A 23,667-nucleotide genomic window follows, 5' to 3' on the forward strand; every position below is an offset into this window, starting at 1 on the left:
GGTCAACTGTGTTTGCGTCGGGATGTGTGCATGTGTTCGACGCTTGGTGTTGGACAATAGATGTAAGTCGTCTTTACCCTCATTGCATAATAGTCGCCTGAAGGTGTGTCTCTGATTAACAACAAAAGCTTACAGCAGTCATTCGTTGAATGTGTCGTTTTGATTCTGATTACATTAGTCTGTGGCACGTCGGATGCCCGCCCACCCATGTACAAATCGTGCTGGATCCCGTCGCGGGGGCGGTGCTGCCCCAAATTTCAGAAAGTGGGGCTGCCTGTGGGTCTTATATCCGGACCACAAACATCTTGTTAACACCTCAGCCATGTTCCAGACTCAAGTGTAACTGCAGTGTGTGTGCAAAAGTTAAACATGAAGTGATAAGTTATTAATTGACTTTTGTCAATTGTCAGTGGTAGGGAGTCCCTCATTCTTGAGTTAACACGGGTGTACCCATATATATGAGACTGTGGATGAATGTATGTGGGCAGGAGAGCTCAGAATAAAGTTTGGAATGAAGATAAAGTCTGAAAATTTCATTTCAAATGGGAAATTAAAAGTAATGGATATTGTTTTGGAAAAACTAATGGAAAAATCCAATCCCGTCATAGGGCATCCCCCTTCATGGCTACACCATATATTTATTTGTACAGTTATTTTATCCTGACAAACCTGAATGTTAACATTTCAGTGCAGTCCTAGTATCAATCTGGCTCTGTCCAGAAACATTTGGATTATCAGCCTCAAGACCATGGTTGTGCTTTTAAGCCACCATTCAAGACTTTAGAAGAGCTTATTTTCATTCCTAAATTTAACTGGACTTTAGAAAAAGGTTTAAACTGGATTGCAAAGAAGCTAATGGAAAAGGCAAGATCATATTCCTTAAATCAAACTACATAATTACACAAGGATCAACATTCACCTAAGTTTGTCACATCTCGAGGTAAGTTGGTAGTCATAGTTTAAGATGTGTCTGTCATGCCTGTATTTTTTAAAAGATTGCTATAAAATTACCACTTAAACTTCCTCACTTCTACACTGGTCAACCTTATAGTCTTCAGTAAGTTGTTTTCAATAAAGTCCAACAATTCCAAACTGTTTTGCTCAATGATTGCAGGCAGCACATCAGAATTGAAGATATTTTGTAGGTCACCTAAACCCAAACAAAGGCCTGCGACTGTTTTAGAGCCATTTTATTTCAAACTGTTCCGAGCTGGATAACAATGAGCAGAAGAAATGGTCACAAGGCAATAAGTGTGAAATATGGGCAGGATGTATTTAAGGTCTATTTAAGGTCTATGATTTAAGGTCTATAGATGTAGATGTCATGCACACATTTTTACCTGATGTTCATGGCATAGCTGACAAAGTACCAAAATTAATTGTTCTTACAAAGTGTTTGTGGTATTAGAAGCACAAATATTATGCATCTTAACAGTACAGACAGTATACCTGATTGTTTTGTAAACTTTAGATTCTGGTGAAACTGGGTGATTTTTAAGCTGACTTTTTTGCATTGAATACTATTTTGTTTGACCAAGTCGTGCAATCTCTCCTACTCCACATCTGTGTGCTGCTGACGGTTTGTGAGAACAATAAATTATTGTGCAATTTTGTTGGCAAACTGCTTTCATGACTGAGTGTAAGTAACCCCTGAAACTTCCTGACAGTTGCAGCCTGTGTCATCTGTACATGTACAGTCAAGTTTGTACCACATTCACATTATGTGGGGTGAAGGCTACAGTTAACTGGAAATTTTTCTCCATTATTATGCTCAGTAGCCAGAATATCCAATTCGCTGACAAAGCCATAGAATGTGCAAATATGAGTATATGGTTGCCTGAAGTATGTGCAAATACAATAAAATAGGTATGTTGCAATAATAACATTCATCAATAGCTATGATACAATGATGACATATGTAGATAAGCATGTTGCAGTGATAGTTACTAATTCACAAAGATACCTTCATGCAATGTGCTAGGACTAAATGTACCATCCAGGGCCTGCAGTAGCAGGATCGCTGAAGATGTAAGTAGAGTGGGTGTTTTTAAACCTCTCTGTATTACATGAAGCCATTAGCAGGACAACTAAGGCATGCAATTTTGGCAGTGCATATACACCCTCCAAAATGGAGGGAAGTTACACAGTGGGCTTATGCACCATCCAAAACAGAAGGTGGCTAGCTTGTACATCCTCCAAAACAGGGACTGGCTACATAACAGATTACCACCCCCCCCCCCCCCCAAAGAAAAATCCTGAATCCTGGAGGCTGGCATAAGATTGCAGCCAGGTTTCTGAATGACCTTCAGTGAAGGCCGGAATGCTGCCGGTGATGCCCACCGCGCCTCCGCAGCTCATACGTTAGCTTGGCGTCGCTCGGTACCAGTGGACGTGGGCGTCGCTGGCACGCGTACGAATATAGTCCCTTTTGCCAGGAAGCTGGTGCCTTTGCGAGCAGTATGCGGGACGATTGATTTGTATTGATGCATTGTCTATTTCAAGCTCAACCAATTTCCGGGAGCGAGAAATGGGAAGTGAACACTGCTCACTTCAGATGAGTATTACTTTGTGTATCACTTGACTTTCTTGTCATATGCCAAGGATAGAAGAATGCAGTCATTGGCCATAGTATTCAGGGATGCAGCCAGATGTAAGGGCGGGGGGGGGGGGGGGGGAGGGAGGACCCCTCGTGGACCTGCACTTTCGCCTGAGGAGCAGACAGCTCATTCAGTTATCAATGATGAGCGGTCACTGAAATACACCCCTCCCACCAGCCCACATACACTGTGATTTTGTGTGTGTGTAGATGCTAGAGCTTGGGCACACACACACGTGCCGTCCTAGCGTTTAACTTCTTTCACGCTCATCGAACCGTTTTATAGGCGATATGCCGTAAAGAACCGAACCGTATAATTACCACAGAAGTCGCGGCACAGCGTCCCTAGAGCCATCACCTTAGAACAAATGATTGAAACATGTCAAAATGGTCGAAGTTTATCAAGCCCTAATTGCTGAATGTATGCATGATATGCGAGTCAAAGTCCCAGTTAAGTGGCTGTCATTTTTTATTTACTAACAATTGGTGAATTTTGCATTTTTCACATTTCATGTGAGATGTCATGCGATGAGGCGTCTGTCGAAGCCGAACACGCAGACATTGGTCTGAAAACGTAGTTCCCTCGCGGTTCAGATTCGAACCCAAAACTGTCGGTGTACCGAATCCGTTGTCATTGCACCGGGCCAAGGGGAAATGGCATCCACCGCCCCTGGCGCCGAATTGGACAGCTCGGACGACGTGCTATGCAAGTAAATTTTGACGCCGAAAACCCATCAGATGTCCGCCTTTACAACAAGAATAGCAGTTAGTTGGCTACAGATAATGAGGTGAACTTGTATGGTGCTAGAATAACACAGTGTTGTACGGTACTAAATGAATAAAAATCGCGTCGTTACAATCCAGTAAATTTTTTATCCCCGCGAATAAACCCAACACAGCGTTTTAATCATGGGCTCGAACGATCCTGTGGCGTTACGAGCCGTCTCCTAAATCCGAGCAATCGTTGCATGACTTCCTGGTTACACGGCCACGCCGGTCGTTGTTTGTAACAACACACACACTGAAGCCAAAATAGTTTATATCTGTAGGCGAAGCCAGAAATCACCGGGAGACTGGCCAACATCACGTTTTCGGAAAGCGCTCTCCAATTTTACGGAAGGATTGGGACGGGTTATCAGTGTCACGGGTGTAGAGATTACTGTCGTATCGTCTTACTGCCGTCCTCGTCTGGTGTTTTAGTATGTGCGCGTTAGTTCGGTCAGTTAACTGTGCGGCCGCTGTCAGCTGGTGGAATTCACGAGAAGGGCTGAATTTCAACCATATATGCTTCTCTGCCCGAATTCTCTCCTTTGAATTGCTGAGATTTGAACCAGGGTCTTCTGATCGCGAATCCAGTTCTCTTCCAACCCAGCTAACCGAAAAGGACCGTATCCTCTTTCCGGATCCCTAACCGGGATTTCCAATTGTTGACACTTGACGATGGCTGAAATATTGGCTGATCGGAACGTTGTGTGCATATTAACACTCCAAGACAACGGCGGATAGGTCCGAACAAGTAGTCATCCGATCTCGATTGCGAAACGATATGGCCTAAACGGAGAGGTCAGGCCAAGAAGACCAGGAGACGTGCTGGTGACCAATATCGGCCCAAAGCATTTGCGTTTTTCATGGCAGGGTTAGGGTGTCTACATCGTGGACCCCAGACTCATCGATTTCGTCGCTTAGAATTGTCAGGCGTAGCCAGACCACAGCTGGCGGAGTGCCAAACAACGCTACCAGAGAATGAGCGCGCATATGTTAACCAATGGACATCTGCCCGTTGGGGTGATTGCGTAGAGTTTTCCATAGCAGAGAAGAGGGTAGATCAAGGCGGTGCATTTTCTATCTTGGCAGGATCTTTGTGTAAAAATTGGTGCAGCCGCGCGAAATAAGGTTTCAGTACGTGCAGTGATCCCACGGTGGGGAGTGAAAATGGGCTGCGCATTTAATGAAACCGATCACACCGCAGAGTCCCCCAGTGCTGGGGTATTTTTATCGTCCATCATACATGGGAGATTGTTGCAGTCAATACATTGCGCCTTTTTTGTGGTGTTCATATCTAACAGGTTGATAAAAGGGTCTTGCAGCGATTCGGTGTTGGGCTGGAAGCGTCGTCGAAATGCGTGTTGTTATGTTTACGTGTTAAGTGACATTGGTACGCAATGCTGCCTCCAGCATATCTGACAAGTTTTTTTCTCAACAAAGCCAGGCACATTTGGCGCCAAACTACCTAAAGTGTCCACGTGTTACAGCGGTATTTCTGCGTGCTTTAAGGCACTGATTAACAACAACAAAAAAATACATGTATGTGGGATTTGCCATCATTGACGGTCTAGACCCTAGAACAAATTGGTTTTTGGTGCAGGTTGCAAGATGTTAAATCGTGTCCGCATATGTGAACTGCTTTTGGTGAGACGTAAGACGATTACACCATGTACAACAAACTAACCTTTCATCGCGTGATGGCAATGCACCACACATTTCGCTACGGGTCAACAGATGCGACACCATAAACGTTACAAGCGTGCCGGTTCATGCCCCGTACCCTTCACCCTTTTTCATTTGGGTACGCGTTATTGGAGTGAGTTTTGACTGCAGCACATTTAATGTTCACAAGTAAATATTCAGCGCTCACCGTTGGACCATTCGGCGCCACGGACAGATATCTACTGTTTTTAGAGGGATTGGATGTTGTGTGTCTCTATCCTGAAATGGAAGCATATGCATGTTTCTGTGTTTTATGGGTATCTGTCAGCTGCAGAAAGATACGCATTAATCGAGTCACGTCACTGGTAATGAAATCCACAGTCCCTGTCAGGCTTGTTATTCTATGCTTCTCGAAGAGAGGAGTACTTAACCAAAACTGCTGTCCAAAGTTACGATACGAACCACTTAGCTTCATCATGAATGAAAGAGTTACTTATTTCACGTGTCCAACGGCCCAGTTTCATAACAGCATATCTCAGTAAACAACATCTTAGAGGTACACAGCATTGCATCAGCTGATTTTCCACAAAGAATACGGTGCCATTACCGCGCATTTTGGAACGTTATTTCATGCTGATGAAGCTATTTCCAGAAAAAAATGCTACTTCTATTGGACTTTTGAGCTCGGTACGCATAATTGAATAAAACCTTCTCGTGGCGTGTTATCTTCTGTTCTGATATTCGGAGACCACCTGAGTGCATCTGAGGCCTCTGGTCAGGCCGGCACCGGCGCGCTGGCCCTGTGGTCAGCCCGACGCCTGCCCGCTGGCTCCTCTGGTCAGGCCGGTGCCGGCCCGCTGGCTTTTCTGGTCAGGCCAGTGCCGGTCCGCTGGCTCCTCTGGTCAGGCCGGTGCCGGCCCGCTGGCTCCTCTGTCAGGCCGGCGCCGGGACGGGACGGCTGCGCGCTGACGTAACGGCCGTCGGCCGGCCGGGTGCCGTCTGACACCTCAGTTGGCCACGGCGGCCCGCCGGCGGAGGCACGGCGTTGGAAAGCTGACGAAGGGGCTGCGGCGGCGGTGCCACAGGTGGACGACGCGCGTTTCCGGCTGCGTGTTGGTTGATAGCGGCGCCTTGGCCCATTTCTGTGAAGAGCTTGATTTCGCTCCCGTTTGTTGTTGACGTCAGTAGAGTGTGGAGGACGTCTGGCTCATGGCGCGTCGGGATCAAAAGCCATCAGCCGTTTAGGTGAGAGCTGAGTGCACATCAAGACGGCCTGTTCGACGGGACTCGGCGTGGCAGTGTTTGGTGCTGTGCTGGTGGTGCTGGAGTGAAGGACTTGCGGGTGAGTTTTAACTGGTTTAAGGCGGCGTATCTCATAAGCCCCAGTCTTCAGGAGGCTGGCTCACAGAGGGTGCTCCGGGCTGGCAGTGCAGTACTGGACCTAGCTCGGGTGGTGTTCCTGTTTTTCTGACGACCTTGGGCTGACAATTAGTTTTTGAAACCGGTACCAAGGACGTCCATCGGGTCTGCCGCGCCGCGGTCGGCCCGGTTCTTGCGCGCTGTTCCTGTGTACTGTTTAGTAGCTTGTTTAGTCGCTGAAGCCGGACAACGCTAACCGCCGCTTCCCCCGTGCTATCCCGTCGCTGTCACTTGTCCGCAGCTTATGGTCAGAAGCGAGTCGGGAACCGTGTTACGAATGCTCGTCACGTGTAGGGAATAGCGAAAACAGCGCTTATTTTCACAGGAGGTCACAGGAACCCAAGAGCGCATGCGTCGAGCAATGCCTTAGGGGGGAGGGGAGGGGAGGGGAGGGGGGGGGAGGGGTGCGTGCCTGTCAAGTTAAGAGGCATGCGAATGTGTCCTTGTGGCACCACATACAAATGCCCGTGCCGACTTGGAGAGGCGCTCAGGGCCTACGTCGGAACTCGCGCGCCGTCTTATTTTAAACACTTGGATCTCCCAGACATGGTGTGGCATTGGATGTAAGGAGAGTGTGTTCGCAACAGCTGATTAAGGTCCTGATGGATAAGATACGCCGTAGCTGATTGAGGTCCTGTTCATTCACGATTGAAGGTACTTCGTTTACGGTCCAGTGAGCTTCTCAGGCAGCCCGTTGACCCCTCCGCTCACAGGCACCCCCATGCCACAGGCGTTCGTCATGCTCTGCCTGCAATGGCTGGTGCCGGTGCTGTTCCTGCCTAAGCCTCTTCACCCGTTCATGCTGTCAAACCACGCCGTGCTGGTGGCGCTCTACATGGTCGGCTGCCTCCTGGAGAAGCGACCGTGCATGATGTGCACGCTGGTCGTCATCCTGGCCACCATCGGGTTCTGCATCTCGGACCAGGGCAGGTGTCTGCTGTGGGGCGAGAGCTGCGCTCAGCACGCGGTCTGACTCCACGCGGACGGACGACGGTGGAACCGGCACGGGCAGGCAGAAGCCTGGACAGTAATAGAACGGCCCCCGCAAGTGTATGTGGCGCGAACTTTCACACGCGTAAATATAGCATAATCATGTTCGGACGCTAGCGAAGCGAGTCTTACGGACGATGGTGGAAGAAGATCGCAGCACATAGCTGAGTGGTCGGAGGATCCCTAGTCAAACGACCGGGAGGCCCACAGCGGGTCCGAGGGTCCGCACGTGAGTGGTCGGAAGATGCCGAGCCGAGTGACCGCGCGGCCTTACGTTAGAGCGGCAGGATTCTGAAATGTGATTGAACACGTCCGAGTCGCCCTACGTCGCTCCTTCATATGACTGTTGCTAACAGACTCGCCGGTGTCATGTATCGTCTCTTCGGTGCAGAACGCAGGCGTCGCCGTGTCGATGAAGGCAGGCAGGTGCTCGTGTGTGAATCGTGGTTCATACGTTCATGTCCTGAGTCAGTCGTCTCGGCTGAACGAATCGCTCAAGAATGTGACCAGGTTAAGCGGTCAAGTGCTCCCATGTCTCAGCGGTATGGAGTTCATGATGTCTGCACGACTAAACTGCTCTTTGGCCACCTACCGATGTCCTTTTAGGCAGTGGGAGTCTAACTGGCCAACTCAAGCCTCATGACCACGCTCCGGTCTCGTGTGGGGCGTGTTTGTTTTGTGTTTCTGGGGAAGCATCGCACCCGCATCGAACACGTGTCAATGACGAAGACGTGCGGGGTGACTGGACAAACAACGTAGTCAGAAACACGGCCCGTGGTGGTGGTGTCGGCTAGTCACCGTTACAGTGGTATGTCTTCTACGCGGTATGTCTACTACGCGGTATGTCAACTACGTCTGTCGACGCAGAACTGAGTACGTATTCGCAGACCATGAGGGCCGGATGTGGTCTGTTACACGGCACGGTACAACGCATTCACGGCGGATGCGGTACCACTGATGGACAGATGGCAACATCAGAGATGAAGTATGCACGTGATGGGACTTGTAACGCTCCGCCACTGCGTGAAACGGAAAGTTTTGTGATGTTATCCATATGTTTATAGATGGTATACAAGTGACACCAGTGTGCTATCTGGCGAAAATGCGCACATTGCCGACCGCGTGTGGTTTATTTGCTTGACCAAAGTATTGCCTGAGTGCCCATGACATTCTCTTCCCTCTTCCGCTTGTCGCCTGGGACAACATAATCAGATCATATCTGCACCTTGTAAACGCTGAACAGTACTAAAAAGATGTGTGCATGCGTTCTTCTAGGTAAGGGTGAAAAGGCGGTGCGCGGGTCTCAGAGACATCGTTCTGTGCCACGCGCTTTTGCCAGATCACATGACTGATTTACATTACGTGTTTGTGATATCAGCAAATCCAGTCGGCTGTTTGTGCAAGACCCAAGTTGGAAAATTGTAATACATATGGGGTGAGCCGGCGCGTTAGCACTAAAAAATCGCACCGTTGCCTCAGCGCACGACAGTACGCTTCAGGTTACTGTAATGCACTCACAGCTTCGCATCGCATGTAAATATGCTCCATTCCTCCGTCTGCATCATTGCTTCTGAATACCCTGTGCGGACCGCTCACGCACGTCCCAATGCTTGTCATAAACCAGTCATCACTAGCGGGCCATCCTAGCGAGTGGAACCGCGGTGTGTTTCGATCACCACCCGTGCCCGGTTGCGCCACTCGAACGCCGGCTGCGGAGTCTCGCAACACCTGAGGCCAGTGGCCAGCCGCGCCGCGCGTGTGTCGCCAGCCACTGGTCGCGCCTCGGGGAGAGCTGCTGCGAAATCGCCGGCCGGCCGGCCGGGCAACTGCGCTCGACACGCGGCGGGCCCGGCCGCCGCCAGCCGCTGCGAAACCACCGGCCGGCCGGCCGGCAGCTGCGTGCGCCACGCGGCGGGCCCGGCGGCCGCCAACCACGGCGAACCGGCGCTAGGGAGGGCGTCCGTCTTTACGGGGGGCGAGATAGGTGGAGCCGATTGCTGCGTTTGGCTGCGTCACCGGCTTCAGACGGTGATTGTGCAGGGATGGTCCTGCGCCGCTTCGCGACAGCTGGTCGATCTGACGCACTTGCGGTTTACTTAAGCGGAACGGGGCGTCATTTCTTGCACTGGAGCTAGGCGAAGTGGCAGCGGTGTTTGCCGCTGTTGCGATGAGTTCGGTGACTGAGAGATGCAAGTTTGGTGAGATTGTGTGGGGGAGAACGCGATAGGCATTACCGGCCGGACCGGTTTATAGTACTACCGCTGGGAGCATAATGGCTCGGTGGTTACGATCGGTGGATACGATGGTGTGAAGGGCCATGGTTAGGGTCGCGCTTGCCGGACGTGCTAATAGAACAACCGTGGTTGTTTGAAGTTCCGCGAAGCTGTGCGTAACCACGCAGTCTTGTTTTCGTAACCAATTGTTGACAATTGGGAACTACGTTGTTAAAGTGAGTGAGGAGGCCACTTCGTGTGTTTGCGTGTTGTCTCTGGCTTGTATACACTGGAATATATGGTGCTGTTGGTATGCTATGCTGCTTCAAGAATTTGCGCAATGCAATTTGGAAAGATGTGCGAATGGTTATCAGAAGCTTGCGAAATCGAGCGCCTGTCGTGTCGCTTCCTTTCCCAACTTCCCGCCATCTCTTACAATTGCAAGCACTGTCTTGCGTAATTGCACAAACGACAGTACTGCATTTGGCCATCGTCGTTTTGCACATGATCTTGAAGCTGGCTTTGAAGCTGAACGGTGTTGGAACCGTTGCTCTTCGAACATACTGCCACAGATCAACCCGCTGCCCCTTTTTGACTCCCTGGCGGCTCCCGGGGCAGGTAATCAAGGCGTCCGAGACGGGCTGGCGTCTCACACGGGCTGGCGTCCCAGGCAGCCTGCCGTCTGCGACAGACTGCCGCGCCTGCTGGACTCCTGCGCCCGCTGTCCCAACACATCACCAGCCGATCGTGTGACATGATCATAACCCAATCCTGTCACCCGGCGTGACCGACCCCAGGCCACCGCCCCAGAGGCGGGGCCGCATGGCCTCAGTGTGGGTGCCGCGTCGATGGGAGCCACGCAGCCGTCTCCTGGACTGCTCTTACAAGGAGGGGGGGGGGGGGGGGGGGGGGGTTGCAGTGAACGAATGTGGCAGGCAAGCGCCCGACTAACGCACATGTTGATTGTGTTGCGGGCGAAGGTAAAATAGCCCCCCCCCCCCCCCGGCTACCGCAGCGTGACTTAAGTCACGACGGTGAATACTATGAGGCGATTGTCGAGGCCACACGGGAACCGGTCAGCGCTGAATACAATCAATAAAAACCGGTCGGCCTCCGCCACGTTTCCTCTGTTCCGGGCTTTCTTGCCACTGGTTGTGTGCCCGATTGTGTGGCGCCGGCTGAAGGTTGCTTGTCAGTGGGGTGCCGGACTGGCTTTGATGAGGCATGTTCGTTTGCGCCATGCCCCAGATGTGTGACCTCAGCAAGGGCGGGTCCGGGGGGAGGGCAGGGGTGGGGTGTGTGGGAGACAGCTGGGCTATGCCTCCCCCCTAAAATAGTCGGAGTCGGACGAAGGATGACATTTGTGCACGCTGAAAAAGAACCTGCTTATGCTAATAGAAGTTTGCACAGTTTTGGACTTTGAGAAAATCTTAAGCAACCGATGCGGAGGGGAAGTATGTTTCACGTTACGAACCCTGAAGAAAATTATGTTACTTAGGCTGATTAAATTTGTTTCACATTTGTAACCTTTAAGGAAATGGGAACAACCTATGCGGACATAAGCTTATCTATGCGGACATAAGTTAAGCTAGGGACAGCCCTTGAGATAAAAGAGCAGGACCCGGATTATATGCATTAAGGTTAGTGCAGTTTTTTTTACTCTTCCGTCCCCAAGCCGGCGTTGGCTCCTCCCAGAGAGGCGCCTGGGTCCGCCCTTGGATCTCAGCAAGGCTGTATGCAGATGATTTCCTCCAAGTGCGCTGTGCAGTCAGAAGTGGACATCGTTTCACAAGCTTTATGCGGGCTATTAGGATTCAAGGCGGGACCTAATATTGCACACTCTTAAAGACCTGCCTTCGGGTACCTCGGGCATGGCGGGCCGGGAGAAGGGGGAGGGGGCGACTTTCAGTGCTAATTCACACATAAATTGTGCGAGCTTTTCCCCCTCCCGTAAACATAACGGGCGGTATGCAGTTTGCAACTCATACCTACGTCGTTTTGTTGAATCTTATGGTTGACCCGTAGGCTTGGATCGAGCTAGGTCAAACACGTTTTGCAGTCGTAGTTTGCGGTCGTGACCGTGTGTCCATGCCTGCTCCTAATGACCACTTCAGGGCAAGCGTCGCGTACCTCACCGATGACCGCTCTCCGATGACGTGTGATTACCCGCCGGTGGCATGAATATCTCTCAGAAGCCCTGTCGTGGACCGTGTGCCACACACTCGCATTATTAGTGGAAGAACGCTGAGCAGTCGAGCATAGCAGAGCGTGACACGGTCCCAGTAGCTCTGCTATGCTTGACACGGTGCGCTCGTAAACCCCAAACAGGATCGTCCAAGGGCGGTCCCGATGAGCACTGTCGTGTGCGCCCAGTGACGGTCCTGCGCGCCCGCAGCCATGAAGACGCTGGACGCCTCGCCGACGGTGGCCCACCTTTCGGGCGTGGTGCACAGCCGGCGCATGGGGCGCACCTTCAGCATCGGCGACATTGACCCGGACACCTTTACGCGCATCAAGAACTATGACGAGACCGTCTCCCGGCTGGACCACTACTACGGCGTCGGTCAGTGCGACCGGGCGGCGGGCCGGCGTGGAGCGGGACCCCGGGCGGGGCCGGGGAGGCAGGCTGAATCTGGCTTCAGGACGAGGGCGAAACGTAGGGAGAGGGTGGTAACGTTGTCTAGAATGCTACTTTTGTGCTTAAGTTGACTGATCGTTGGCCGTCAAACGCGCGAGCGATTGGGAGCGGGCGCCACCGGGCGAGTGTGCGGGCTGTTTCGGTGCTGACACAACAGCCCGTGGTTATCGACAGCCGTATCGGTCACGTCTGTTTGGAGACGCTGACCCGGCTGGAGCGTCCGGCTGCCAGTGGTGCGCCAGTTGATACAGTATGTCCCAGAGACGCCGCCTTACCAGACTCTGATCCTGACACTGATCCTGACACTGACCCAGACCCTGACCCTGGCCCTGACCCTGACTCTGACTCTGACGCTGACCCTGACCCTGACCCTAACCCTAACCCTAACCCTAACCCTAACCCTAACCCTAACCCTAACCCTGACCCTAACTGACCTTGCCCAGACCGTGACACTAAGTCTGACTCTGTACCCAGACCATGCCCGTGGCCGTGACCCGACCTTGACCCGGCCATGACCGTAACCTGATTTTAACTGACGTTGACCCTGATCCAGACCCTGTGTGATTCGGACCTTGACCGTGACCCGACCCTAATTCTGGTCCTGAGCCGACCCTGACCCTAACCCCGATCCGACCTTGACCCTGACCCGGCCCTGACCCTGACGTGGCCCCTGACCCAACCCTGACCTGACGCGACTTTGACCCAAGCCCTCGCCCTGACCCAGCCCCGTTGTCCGTCCGCCAGTGAAGCGCCAGCTGATCGCCAACCAGAGCTTCCTGACGGGCCAGTTTCCGGAGAGCTCGGCCGAGCGGGTGGTGTCGGACGTGCGCACCAGCCTTTACTGCACCTTCGCCATCTGGTGCCTGCACCAGGCATACAAGTGAGCGGGTCAGCGGGGAGGATGGCGCCGCAGGGGGCAGAGCGTGGGCCCAGCCACGGGTCCGCTGGGCTCGGGACGGTGGTCAGTACGCTGGCAACCTGGACGCGCCCGGTGTGTTTGTGTTCGTACCGATACTTGAAAAACGAGCGTACCGTTAGCGAGCGATGGGCGAGGTAGGCTCAAGCAGTTGTGACGTTGGGAGCGCTGAAGATACGTAAAAGTGCACAGCCGTCGAGTGGTGTCAGTTACCAAGGTATTTCACCTCACTGCCGCCTGTTTGTCGCGCTGCCGTGACTCCCTCACTCTGCTCTTCCTTCCCCTGCTGCACCACGGCCTGTCTCCAGAGCCGCCGGCGACCCGGCTGACATCTCCTGACCTCGTCTGGCCTGCCGCAGGCGAATCGACGACGACCGCGGCAAGACGTTCGAGCTGGGCCAGTCGGCCGTCAAGTGCATGCGCGGCATCCTGCTCTCGTGGATGAAGCAGGCCGACAAGGTGGAGCGCTTCAAGGCCAACCAGACGCCGCACAACGCGCTGCACTCCAAGTTCCACCTGCTGACCGGCGACGAGGTGCTCTCCTGCGAGCAGTACAACCACCTGCAGGTGGGTCCTGACGTCGAGGGAACAGAGGCGCCGGCACGGCTCCGGGCGGACGGGGCCCCGGCCGCTCTGTGCGGTGCTGTGCTGAGTGGGAAGACGGCGCCGGGACGAGAGCTGCCGGGGCTGGCGGAGCTGGTGAAGTGGGTGACGGCTCCTCTCCACCCGGCAGATTGACGTGGTGTCGCTGTACCTGCTGTTCCTGGTGCAGCTGACCTCCTCCGGACTGCAGATCGTGTTCAGTGTGGACGAGGTCAGCCTGGTACAGAACCTGGTGTATTACGTGGAGCGGGCCTACCGCACGCCCGACTTCGGCATGTGGCAGCGTGGCAGCAAGTACAACAACGGCTCGTCGGAGCTGCACGCGAGGTGAGGCCGCCGGCGGCGGCGGGGCGGGGAGCGCGGGCGGTCCGCAGCGACTCGCGGTCGGCGGCAGCGAGGCGACGACCAGTAGGCGGCGACGAACAGCGATGACCGTTTGATTTTCGCATTCCGTGGTGAGGGAAGACACCCCATCAAGGGTGTTGAATTTCGGTGTGGAGCAATGTCTCCTCTGTCGCGTTTACTGCACGTCATCCCCGTCCACCTCCGACACATAACCCACATATCCGTCGTACCTCTGACCCACAGCCTACATTTCTCCCCCACCTCTGACACGACCCACATCTCCGTCCCACCGAGGACCCACGACCCACATCTCGGTCGCATGTAGGAGCCACGGCCCATATCTCTGTCCTGTATCTGACACACGACCCGTGACACCTGGTCTGCACGCTAGCTCGATCGGGCTGGCCAAGTCGGCGCTGGAGGCCGTCAATGGCTGCAACCTGTTCGGCGACAAGGGCGGCTCCCAGTCGGTCATCTACGTCGACATCGACGCCCACAACCGCAACCGCACCATCTTCGAGACGCTGCTGCCGCGCGAGTCCAGCTCCACGGTGCGTGAAGGCCCCGAGGCGCTGTCCAGTGATGTCAGGTCGACGACGGCTCGACTGCGCTGGACGTCTCAGCGGGGGTCATTGGGAGGATGACGACCGAAGGTTTAATTAATTGTTAAATGAATTTCCGCCGCCACCTCTTATCTATTTTGTGTACGATTGAGGTAAAGATGGCTTCGTCGCGTGTTTCAGTAACTGCCCTCTGGCGTCATGTTGTGTTTTAGGTGTTTTGCGCAGCTCGGATAGGAGCCTTTAGCGAATAAATGCACTGTGCTGATGCTGTGGACACTGCTGCTTGCGTCACTGTAGCCAAGCATGTGCGCGTTGGACGCCACGTCGCGTTGCAGTGACGGCCCTGGTGGCGCGCGTGTCACGTGTTCGTCCGTGGTGTACCCGGTCAGATGGGTGGAGTGGCTGTCGATGCCCGGGTGGATTGCATGACTTCGTCCGGCCCTGCTCGAGGCTGAGTCATTATCCATGGCCACGGTTAGGTCGGACGCGTGTGTCTGGCTGTGGTGAAATGTCAGTGCTGGTAGCTGCTGGGCGACTTGTTTCCTTGTTGTTGCATTTCTGTCAGCGCGCTTGGCCGTAGCCGTTTGGCGTGCCCCTTCAGTAAGCTGCACCAGTCCATATCCTGTGCTGTTGCCGGTCCCTGACGGGTCTGTGCTGACTCCTCAGCCCGTCCACACTTGCCTGGGGCTTCGCTTCAGTCGGCTGCCGTGTCCCCACCAGCTGATGTATCTACCCTGCCGCGTCTCCACCAGCTGACTTGTCTTCCCGACTGTGTCCCCACCAGCTGACGTGTTTACCCTGCCACGTCCCCACCAGCTGACGTGTCTACCCTGCCGTGTCCCCGTCAGCTGGCCTGTCTTTCTGGCCGTGACCTGTCAGCTGACCCGTCTGCCCTGCCGTGTCCCCGTCAGCTGATGTGTCTCCCCTGCCGTGTCGTCGTCAGCTGACGTGTCTCCCCTGCCGTGTCGTCGTCAGCTGACGTGTCCCCCCTGCCGTGTCCCCGTCAGCTGGCCTGTCTTTCTGACCGTGACCTGTCAGCTGACTCGTCTGCCCTGCCGTGTTCCCGTCAGCTGATGTGTCTCCCCTGCCGTGTCGTCGTCAGCTGACGTGTCTCCCCTGCCATGTCGTCGTCAGCTGACGTGTCTCCCCTGCCGTGTCGTCGTCAACTGACGCGTCTGCCCTGCCGTGTCGTCGTCAGCTGACGTGTCTCCCCTGCCGTGTCGTCGTCAGCTGACGTGTCTCCCCTGCCGTGTCCCCCTCAGCTGATGTGTCTCCCCTGCCGTGTCGTTGTCAGCTGACGTGTCTGCCCTGCCGTGTCGTCGTCAGCTGACGTGTCTGCCCTGCCGTGTCGTCGTCAGCTGACGTGTCTGCCCTGCCGTCGTCCCCAGTCGAGCGACATGGCCCTGCTGATGGCCATCTCGTTCCCGGCGTTCGGGACGCACGACCAGCTGCTGTACTCCAAGACCAAGTCCAAGATCGTCAAGAAGCTGCGCGGCAAACATGGCTTCAAGCGGTTCGCCCGTGACGGCTTCGGCACCGTGCTGGAGGACACGTCCTCACGCTTCTACAAGGACGGCACCGTCCAGGTGTGACGTAGCTGCGGCGAGGAGCAGATGGCGGGGGAGGGGGAAGTGGGCTCTGTGACGTAACCTGTCGATTGGTGAGCGCGGTTGAACGTTACCGACCTTATCGCTTATTTGTGTCGTGGAATCGATGTGACAGGCCTGCGTGTACACAGTGTGTGACGCTCCTGACTGGAGATGAAACCCGTTTATACAACACAGGTGTCTTGGTTTTCGCGGCGCCACGCGTGTGCAGGTTCGGACGGAGGCACTGACCGCCGTCTGTGTGCCGTGTGTTCGGCAGAAGTTTGAGCGGATTGAGAGCGAATGGCCGCTGTTCTACATGTACATGATCATCGAGGGCGTGTTCCGGAGCGACATGAAACAGGTGGACGAGTACAAACAGCTGCTGCGGCCGCTCATCCACTACGATCGCCGCACGGGTACGTTCGTACCCGCCCTCACCGTATGCAGTTAGATGGGGGTACCGTGCTGCTGGCGGGGAGCGGCGACTGTATGGCGGCTGGAATGACTGTTGGCTGGAATGAGCTGAGGTTAATTGAATGCTTGTGACACTTTTTTGCTTGGTCGGATCTTATTTTACGTCGAGGCGTAGCTGGATTTATGGCTTGGGGACGGTGTAACACTCCCATAACGCGTGACGTCGCCTATTTTTGTGACCGATTTAAATCTAACGTCGCGCCCGACTAACTAACGGCAGGCCTCTGATCGGGCTTTAAATCTAACGCCACGCCCCGACTAACTAACGACAGGCCTCTGATCGGCCTTTGGCTGTACAGGCGCTTTTGTACCCCGCCCGCGCCGACCTTGCACCCGTCCGAGTTTGTTTTGCACCCCGTCGGCGAGAATTAACACGTGCTGTCGGTTTCCAGAGGAGGAGAGCTTTGGCGGTGAGTAGTAGCTTGATACGCACCCGTCCCGCATGGCATGACCCCCGCCTGTCTGTTGAGGTGGCCAGGGTGGCTCGGTCCGTCCTGGGTCCGCTGGCATCCGCTGATGCCGTCAAGCCCATCACCTAGCAGCTGTTGCGTTCACCGCCTGCTGACAGCACCCTCAGCAGCAGTCACCACGGCTGTCGTGATCGTCCGCTAGGACCCGTGATCACCGCCGCCTGCCGGCGCACAGTATCGGTGACGTTCACGCGGTGACGTTCACGCGGTGACGTTCACGCGGTGACGTTCACCGCCGCCCCGCGGCTCTGCGCTTGCGTGTGCAGCGTTGCTCGCCTGCCTCGTGAGTGTGCATGCCCGGCGGTCGGCAGCTGACGGGCTTGTCGGCCGTCGACCCCGAGCCGATATGCCTGGCGCCCTGGCAGTGGATGGCGCCGCGTTGTGGTGTGTTTGTGTGTGGTGTGCTTTCTCCTGTCGTTTGCTCTCAATGCTTTGCGCTGCTTGTCAGATTTTAGCCCCAGATTTCTGTTCACGATCTCGGCGCATTTCCTCTTCTACTTTCGTCTGAATCAAGGTATTTGTAACACATTGGTTTTGGGGACTTATGGGCTGATTTGGTTCTGTAATGTGTTGGTATGGTATGATTGTGCTCACATGTCCCTCTCCTTAGTAGAAGCTGCGCTTTTGCGTTTGTGATGGATCGATGCTTTAAAAGTTTTTAAGGACAATGTTATCCCTATCCACCGTGCATACCCAGGCGAAGTTTTATACAGCCGCACGCACACACGCACACACGCACACAGTCGTCACGCGTTTCCTAGATGCCGCTTTGCTCTGGTGTGTGGCGTGTCTGTTCGAATGCGTGGTACGGGCTGCCGTGCTACCTGGAGGCGTTGGGCTAACATGGCAGATCAGCGTGCCCCGTCCACTGCTGGTGGTGCGTGCTGCCATCTGTGTGCCGTGCAGATGTCCGCCAGCCGCCCGGCACCCGAGACAGCGGGGTATCCGGTGTCAGAGCCACCCCCCGGCACGCAGCAACACTGACCTGTTACGTACACCAGACAAACGCGTGGCGTTTACAGTGCACCTCACAAAAAAACAGTAGACGGAGTACAGTACGCAAAAACGCAGCATACGTATTCCGCTTAAAAAGATGGTATACGTTGTACACTAGACAAATACAAGTATGTATAGTAGCCCGGACAAAAAAGCGGTATGCTTAGTACAACAAATGAAAATATTTTATACTGAGCATACCAGGTAAAAGCACTCGTAGCCCAATGTGCGTTGTTATTCGCTTCTGGCCGGTGCCCTCTGGGACTCGGCCAGATTTCGATTCAGGTTAGTCGTCGGTGTGCCAGTTCCAGAGATGTTTGTAAAATTGTGTTCTTTAGTCGGTCTCCACTGTAGTCCTGTCCTCGCGCCATAGCCTCACACTGCTCTAGACTCATACTGGTGGCTCTCCGGCCATAAGCATGGCGAGTCCACAAAGCCAGCCCTGCGGACCCCGCGCTGTCCCGGTGCCCCCCCCCCCATGGTTAATCCTGCGGTACATGACTTCGAGCTGGACACTGCGCCAGTCCCCACACCCCGTCGTGCCTAACGCCAGCGCTTGTGCTGGGGCTCGGCTGTTCCCCTCGCCCCGTCCGCGTCCCCCTCTGCCCCCCCCCCCCCCTGTGGCGCGTCTGCAGCGCGTGTGACGCGTGTCGGGCCGGCCGGCAGACCCGACACTGCCGCAGTACTACTTCGTGCCGGCCGAGCACGTGCCGGCAGAGCGGGCCGAGCCCGGCAGCCAGCCGCGCTTCGCCAGCGCCGTGGGCGGCCCGGGCGACCTGTTCCTCTGGGGCCAGGCGATGCTGGTGGTCACCGAGCTGCTGCTGGAGGACCTGGTGCACATCAACGAGATCGACCTGATCCGGCGCTACCTGCCCTCATACAACCGGCCGCGCCGCGCCACGCGCTACTCCGCCTTCCAGGTGAGGGTGGGACCGGGCGGAGGCCCGATGGAGCGGGTCTGTCGCTGATCCCGGGGGCATGGGACCGGGGAGGGGAGGGAGGGAGTGGGGCAGGCGGCGAGGGTGTACGGGCCGCAGTACCGATGGAGACCGTGGTGGTTTGAAGGAGCGCAGTAAAGTCGCTTGCTGTGCAATGTAATGCCCCTATGGCTGTAGTCATAGGATACGTGTTAGTGCTGGACTTCCCGCTGTCATTGCCAATGTTTCGCATAGAAAATTCGATCATCAATGTTCTGTCGATTCTCGCGCTCAGTCTTGCGCTATTTGCCAGCTGGAATCTGATTGCAAAGCAAGGCAGCGCAGTTTGGTGACGGTCACCACCTGCAGCTGTCAATGCTGGACATTTCGTCGAAGATTAGGGCAGTCCCACCTGTCGCGGGGTCTGTAGGATGTTCCTTTGCATTGTTCCTGAACAAAAACGTCGTCTGCCTTGCCTGTCTCTACTACATCTAATGTATTTTCACTCATCCGAACCGGTAGGCATTCAAGTACAAAGTTGCTTTCCTCCGTCTGCCACCTTACCTTTCTTCTTCACCTGTCTTCTGCGTACACCATGTCTTTGCTGATTATTTGGCCATCATTGATTGTCGGCTGTTATTTATTAGTGGTGTGTTTCACTTATGATCACGTAATTCTCACGCCGGATTTTCGCTGAACTTTGCACCTTGTTTCACGGCCTGTGTGGTTGTGTTTACGTGCCGTCACTCAGCACTAATGTTCAGTGTCCATTTCAAACAAGAATCGGGTTACCTCCACACAAAGGGTTGAAATATAATGTCTCAATACATTTTTGGCCATCACCCGTGTATTCAGTTGATTTCGGTGAAAAGTAATCTTAACGAAAAATGGGTGCTTCGAAAGATTACCTATAGAACCGAGTGGATGGCATTTTTGGAATGGACACTGCCGCTTACAAACTGATAATGAGGTCTGCATTCGTAAGAAACTGGTCAGTTCGTTACAAAATGCGTCGCGAGCTCGCGCTACGACGCTTGTAAAACACACATTGGTATGTGTTTGGTTCGGTACCACTCTTCCAAAAGCAGCACCTTCCTTGCTGGCGCTCTGAAGCAGCGCTAGATAGTCAAATGAGTCGAAAGTCAGGACGGTACGCAAATGCTCTTTATTTTCGTCACCTGAACGAGGCGCCGTGTCAGTGCTGCAAAAGCACACTTAATTCCCCGCCTCAAAAGCTCATACATTGCACCAACTTGGCTGCAGCAACAACAGTACACAAACAACTACGTCGCTCGCACACCCCGACATCATGGCCGCGCTTTAGCAGCCATTGGCTGCCACCGCAAGCCGATCGCCCTGCTGACTGTCGGCATATCATCATCATATCATCATCATATCACCATCACAGTCGCCGTCACCGCCGTCGCCATCACAGTGACCGTCATCACCTCCATCATCGCGGCCACGCAGTCGGGTGGGCGGGCGGTGTTTCTCCGTCACGCGCGCGGTGCCCGGGTGTGGTCGCCGCTCTCAGCCGTGTGTCGTTTCTCCCACATAACGTGGCGCCACTGACACGCGCCGGCGCCGCCCGGCCGGCCGCTAGAACCGCAGCGAGGTAACGCGCCGTCGTCGGCGCGCGTGCGTGCCCGTCTCTCGTCCGATGCATGCTCGCTGTCGCGCGCGCGGCGGCGCTCTGGCCTCGCCCTTCCCAACATGCCGTAGCAAAACGCCGTAGCTTGTCCGTAGGAGGCCGTAGACGCGGCGGTCGCCCGCATTACAACCGCGGGGAAGGCTGGAGGAACCCTATATTGCGCCCTCCCCTCCCGCAACCCACCCATGCTGTCTGCCTTTGAAGCGTCGTGCGATAGTCATGCGGGGCTGAGAGCAGGAAGTTTGGTTTGAAAGAGACTTTTGGAAAGACGAACTGGAATTCGGCACATTCGAAAGCTAAATTGCATATGATCATATCATAAACACGGCGTCGCGACCCGCTTGTCAGTGCTGTAGACTAAAAAGCATTTGTCACGCATACCTAAAGTGGCGTGAGCATGCCAAGCTAAATACAATATCTATATATATATATATATATATATATATATATATATATATATACAGTTCGAGGTACTTTTCTATGCCGCAATTGTATTGCCTGCTTGTCAGTTAGCTGTGTTTGACCCCGTCATACCGTTGTCTGCAAGCTTTAGTTTTTCTACGCCATTTTGTCAGAGACTGCTTCTCTGCATTTGTATATATGGTAATAGCTGTCACCTGGTCCCTTGGTTCCCGCACCGCACATGTCATCGACCCCTCAGATATAACTGTTTCACCTGCCGTTCATATATTTGCCGTCTGTTTTGTCTGGCTCCCATGTATTTTAATACTCCCATGTACTCTCATTTACCTACATTAACTGAGTCCCTGAGATATTTGTCGTTGCGTTCCATCTGGCTCTCAGATGTTTGTGTGTGCGTTCCACGTGCCCCCTAGACGCCAAGAGCGAGCTTTATCCGCTTCTCAGACGTTGAACGTGCGCACGTGCAATCTGTCTTGTGTGTTCATTGCTGCTAATGCGCATATTTTTATTTTCATCCACTTGTTGGCATGCCATTGATGTCAAAGCGGCTCTGAGGAGTATTCCGAAGTTGGGTTTGATCTGATCGGTCCGTTTGGTTTGTGTCACAGCATTTGCTCTGCTGTTCTGTGTCCTTAGCTTCGTTTTGTGTCACTGGACTTTGTGTATGGGCTTACACCACGGCCAGTATCCCATTGGTACCGTCCACACCACAGGGCGACCGGGCCCCGCCCCCCAGGGCACGGTCAGTGACCTGGTGGTGCAGGTGGTGTCGCTCACACCATGGGCTGACCGACCGCTGCCCTCAGGGCACGGCCAGTGACCTGGTGGTGCAAGTGGTGCTGGTGGCCGAGTCGCGCCGTCTGCAGGCCATGCTGGCCACCTATGGTGTGCAGTCGCAGACGCCCAAGGAAGTGGAGCCTGTCCAGATCTGGTCACAACGGCAGCTGGTGGAGGTGCGTGACTGCTCGGACCGGCCGGCCGGACTCAACTCCGGGGACTGCTCGTGTAATAGGCCTGGGGAGATTCTGCACGTATTCGTGAACGCGTCACGAGCCCGCCAATGCCGGCATGGAGCGGAACCTTGTGAGAACAGCAGTGGTGTTTTGCTTTCGGCTTCTAGTCCGGGTTAGCCAATCGCCACGGGTGGGTGGCTCAGCTTGAATCACTTTCACGGCGTGTTCTTGTGTGTCCTGTTCGCTGCTAGTCTTGGAACCCAGTTAATCGTTTTAAAGCATGGAGCAATGCAACATCGTCTTTTGGAATGAAATGGTACAACCTTTCGCTGCAGAGGAAGAGCTTTGTGCGTTCACGCAGCCAAGGCGTGCGCCTTCGTCCCAATCACTCTCGTGACGCCCCCCCCCCTCCCCCGCTGCAGGTGTACCGCAACCTGGGCGTGAATCGCAAGCTGGGTCTGGAGGGCCGGCCCCCGCGACCGATCGGCGCCCTCGGCACCAGCAAGGTAGCGGAGCCGCGCGCCACTCCCTGCCCGGGCACAGCGGGGCGGCCGCTCCCCGGAGTGCGGGCTGAGACAGCCGCCCGTCGGAGTGCGGGCTGGGGCAGCCGGTCCTCGGAGTGGGGACCGGGGAAGCCGCTCCCCGGAGTGGGGTCTAGGGCTTATGGCCAGCGTGATCCAGGTCACGAACTCTAGTGGGAAGAGCGTCAGACTCGAGGGTAACGCAGCTGAAATCGGTGGAGCGCTTCCACCTGACTGATGAGACTGATGGAAGGCGGGTGGTGTTAGATGCTGCGAGGGCCTTTGGGCGGCGACGCCTTCTGTACCGTCTCCCCGATATCCGTCGCTGATACCGCCTCTGCTTTCTTCCCCGGACATCCGTCACTGGCCCGGCCTCCGGTGACTCCTGTTGTATCGGTCGGTGGCACAGCCTCTGACGGCCCCCGCTGGCTCAATGACGTAGTCTCTGACGGCCCTGGCCGTTGTAAACGCCTGACGCTGGCCGGGCCGCCAGGTGTACCGCATCTCGGGGCAGACGGTGCTCTGCTACCCGCTCATCTTCGACAGCACCGACTTCTACCTGAACCACGACATGGCGCTGCTCATCGACGACATCAAGTCAGAGGTGCAGTTCGTTGGCCGCTACTGGCGCCTCTCGGGGCGGCCCACCTGCTGCCTCATCATGAAGGAGACTCACATGAGGTTAGCGCCGGCTGCTGCGCCGGCTCAGGCCGGCTCGGGCCCCGCTTGGGCCCCGCTCGGGCCCGCTCGGGCCGGCTTGGGCCCGGTTGGGACCGGGCGGGGTCGTGGCCGACTGGGCTTTGATGCAGGCCATGACGAGTCGCTGTTACATGTGTGCTCCGTGATTTTGAAGAGCCTGCTGTGATAGCATGCGGGCGATGAAGGGATGATTGCTTAGGAGTGTTTTGTGGAATGGGTTCTTTTCCGGAGCAAACGGAGGACGGGTCTTATTAAACGCCAACT

General features: G+C 54.9%; 1 protein-coding gene across 2 annotated transcripts in view; it reads left to right on the plus strand.

Annotated features, from left to right (window-relative positions):
• The window catches only part of LOC119089480 (putative phosphorylase b kinase regulatory subunit beta), a 35,020-nt gene continuing 11,353 nt past the window's right edge, over positions 1-23,667 (plus strand). The window contains exons 1-14 of one of the 2 annotated variants that reach the window (XM_037212196.1): positions 1-62; positions 689-940; positions 12,041-12,208; positions 13,028-13,163; positions 13,559-13,766; positions 13,933-14,129; positions 14,539-14,698; positions 16,099-16,296; positions 16,577-16,715; positions 17,166-17,183; positions 18,906-19,159; positions 22,037-22,183; positions 22,606-22,689; positions 23,198-23,385. In XM_037212196.1, the coding sequence (XP_037068091.1) occupies positions 12,043-12,208; positions 13,028-13,163; positions 13,559-13,766; positions 13,933-14,129; positions 14,539-14,698; positions 16,099-16,296; positions 16,577-16,715; positions 17,166-17,183; positions 18,906-19,159; positions 22,037-22,183; positions 22,606-22,689; positions 23,198-23,385 (1,895 nt within the window). In that variant the 5' untranslated portion in view covers positions 1-62; positions 689-940; positions 12,041-12,042. The remainder of the gene's footprint in view (positions 63-688; positions 941-12,040; positions 12,209-13,027; positions 13,164-13,558; positions 13,767-13,932; positions 14,130-14,538; positions 14,699-16,098; positions 16,297-16,576; positions 16,716-17,165; positions 17,184-18,905; positions 19,160-22,036; positions 22,184-22,605; positions 22,690-23,197; positions 23,386-23,667) is intronic. The other variant, XM_037212197.1, reaches the window with a different exon arrangement.

Source organism: Pollicipes pollicipes, unplaced genomic scaffold (genome assembly GCF_011947565.3).
Source record: "Pollicipes pollicipes isolate AB1234 unplaced genomic scaffold, Ppol_2.1 Scaffold_3087;HRSCAF=3621_pilon_pilon_pilon, whole genome shotgun sequence".
NCBI classification, from domain to species: domain Eukaryota; kingdom Metazoa; phylum Arthropoda; class Thecostraca; order Pollicipedomorpha; family Pollicipedidae; genus Pollicipes; species Pollicipes pollicipes.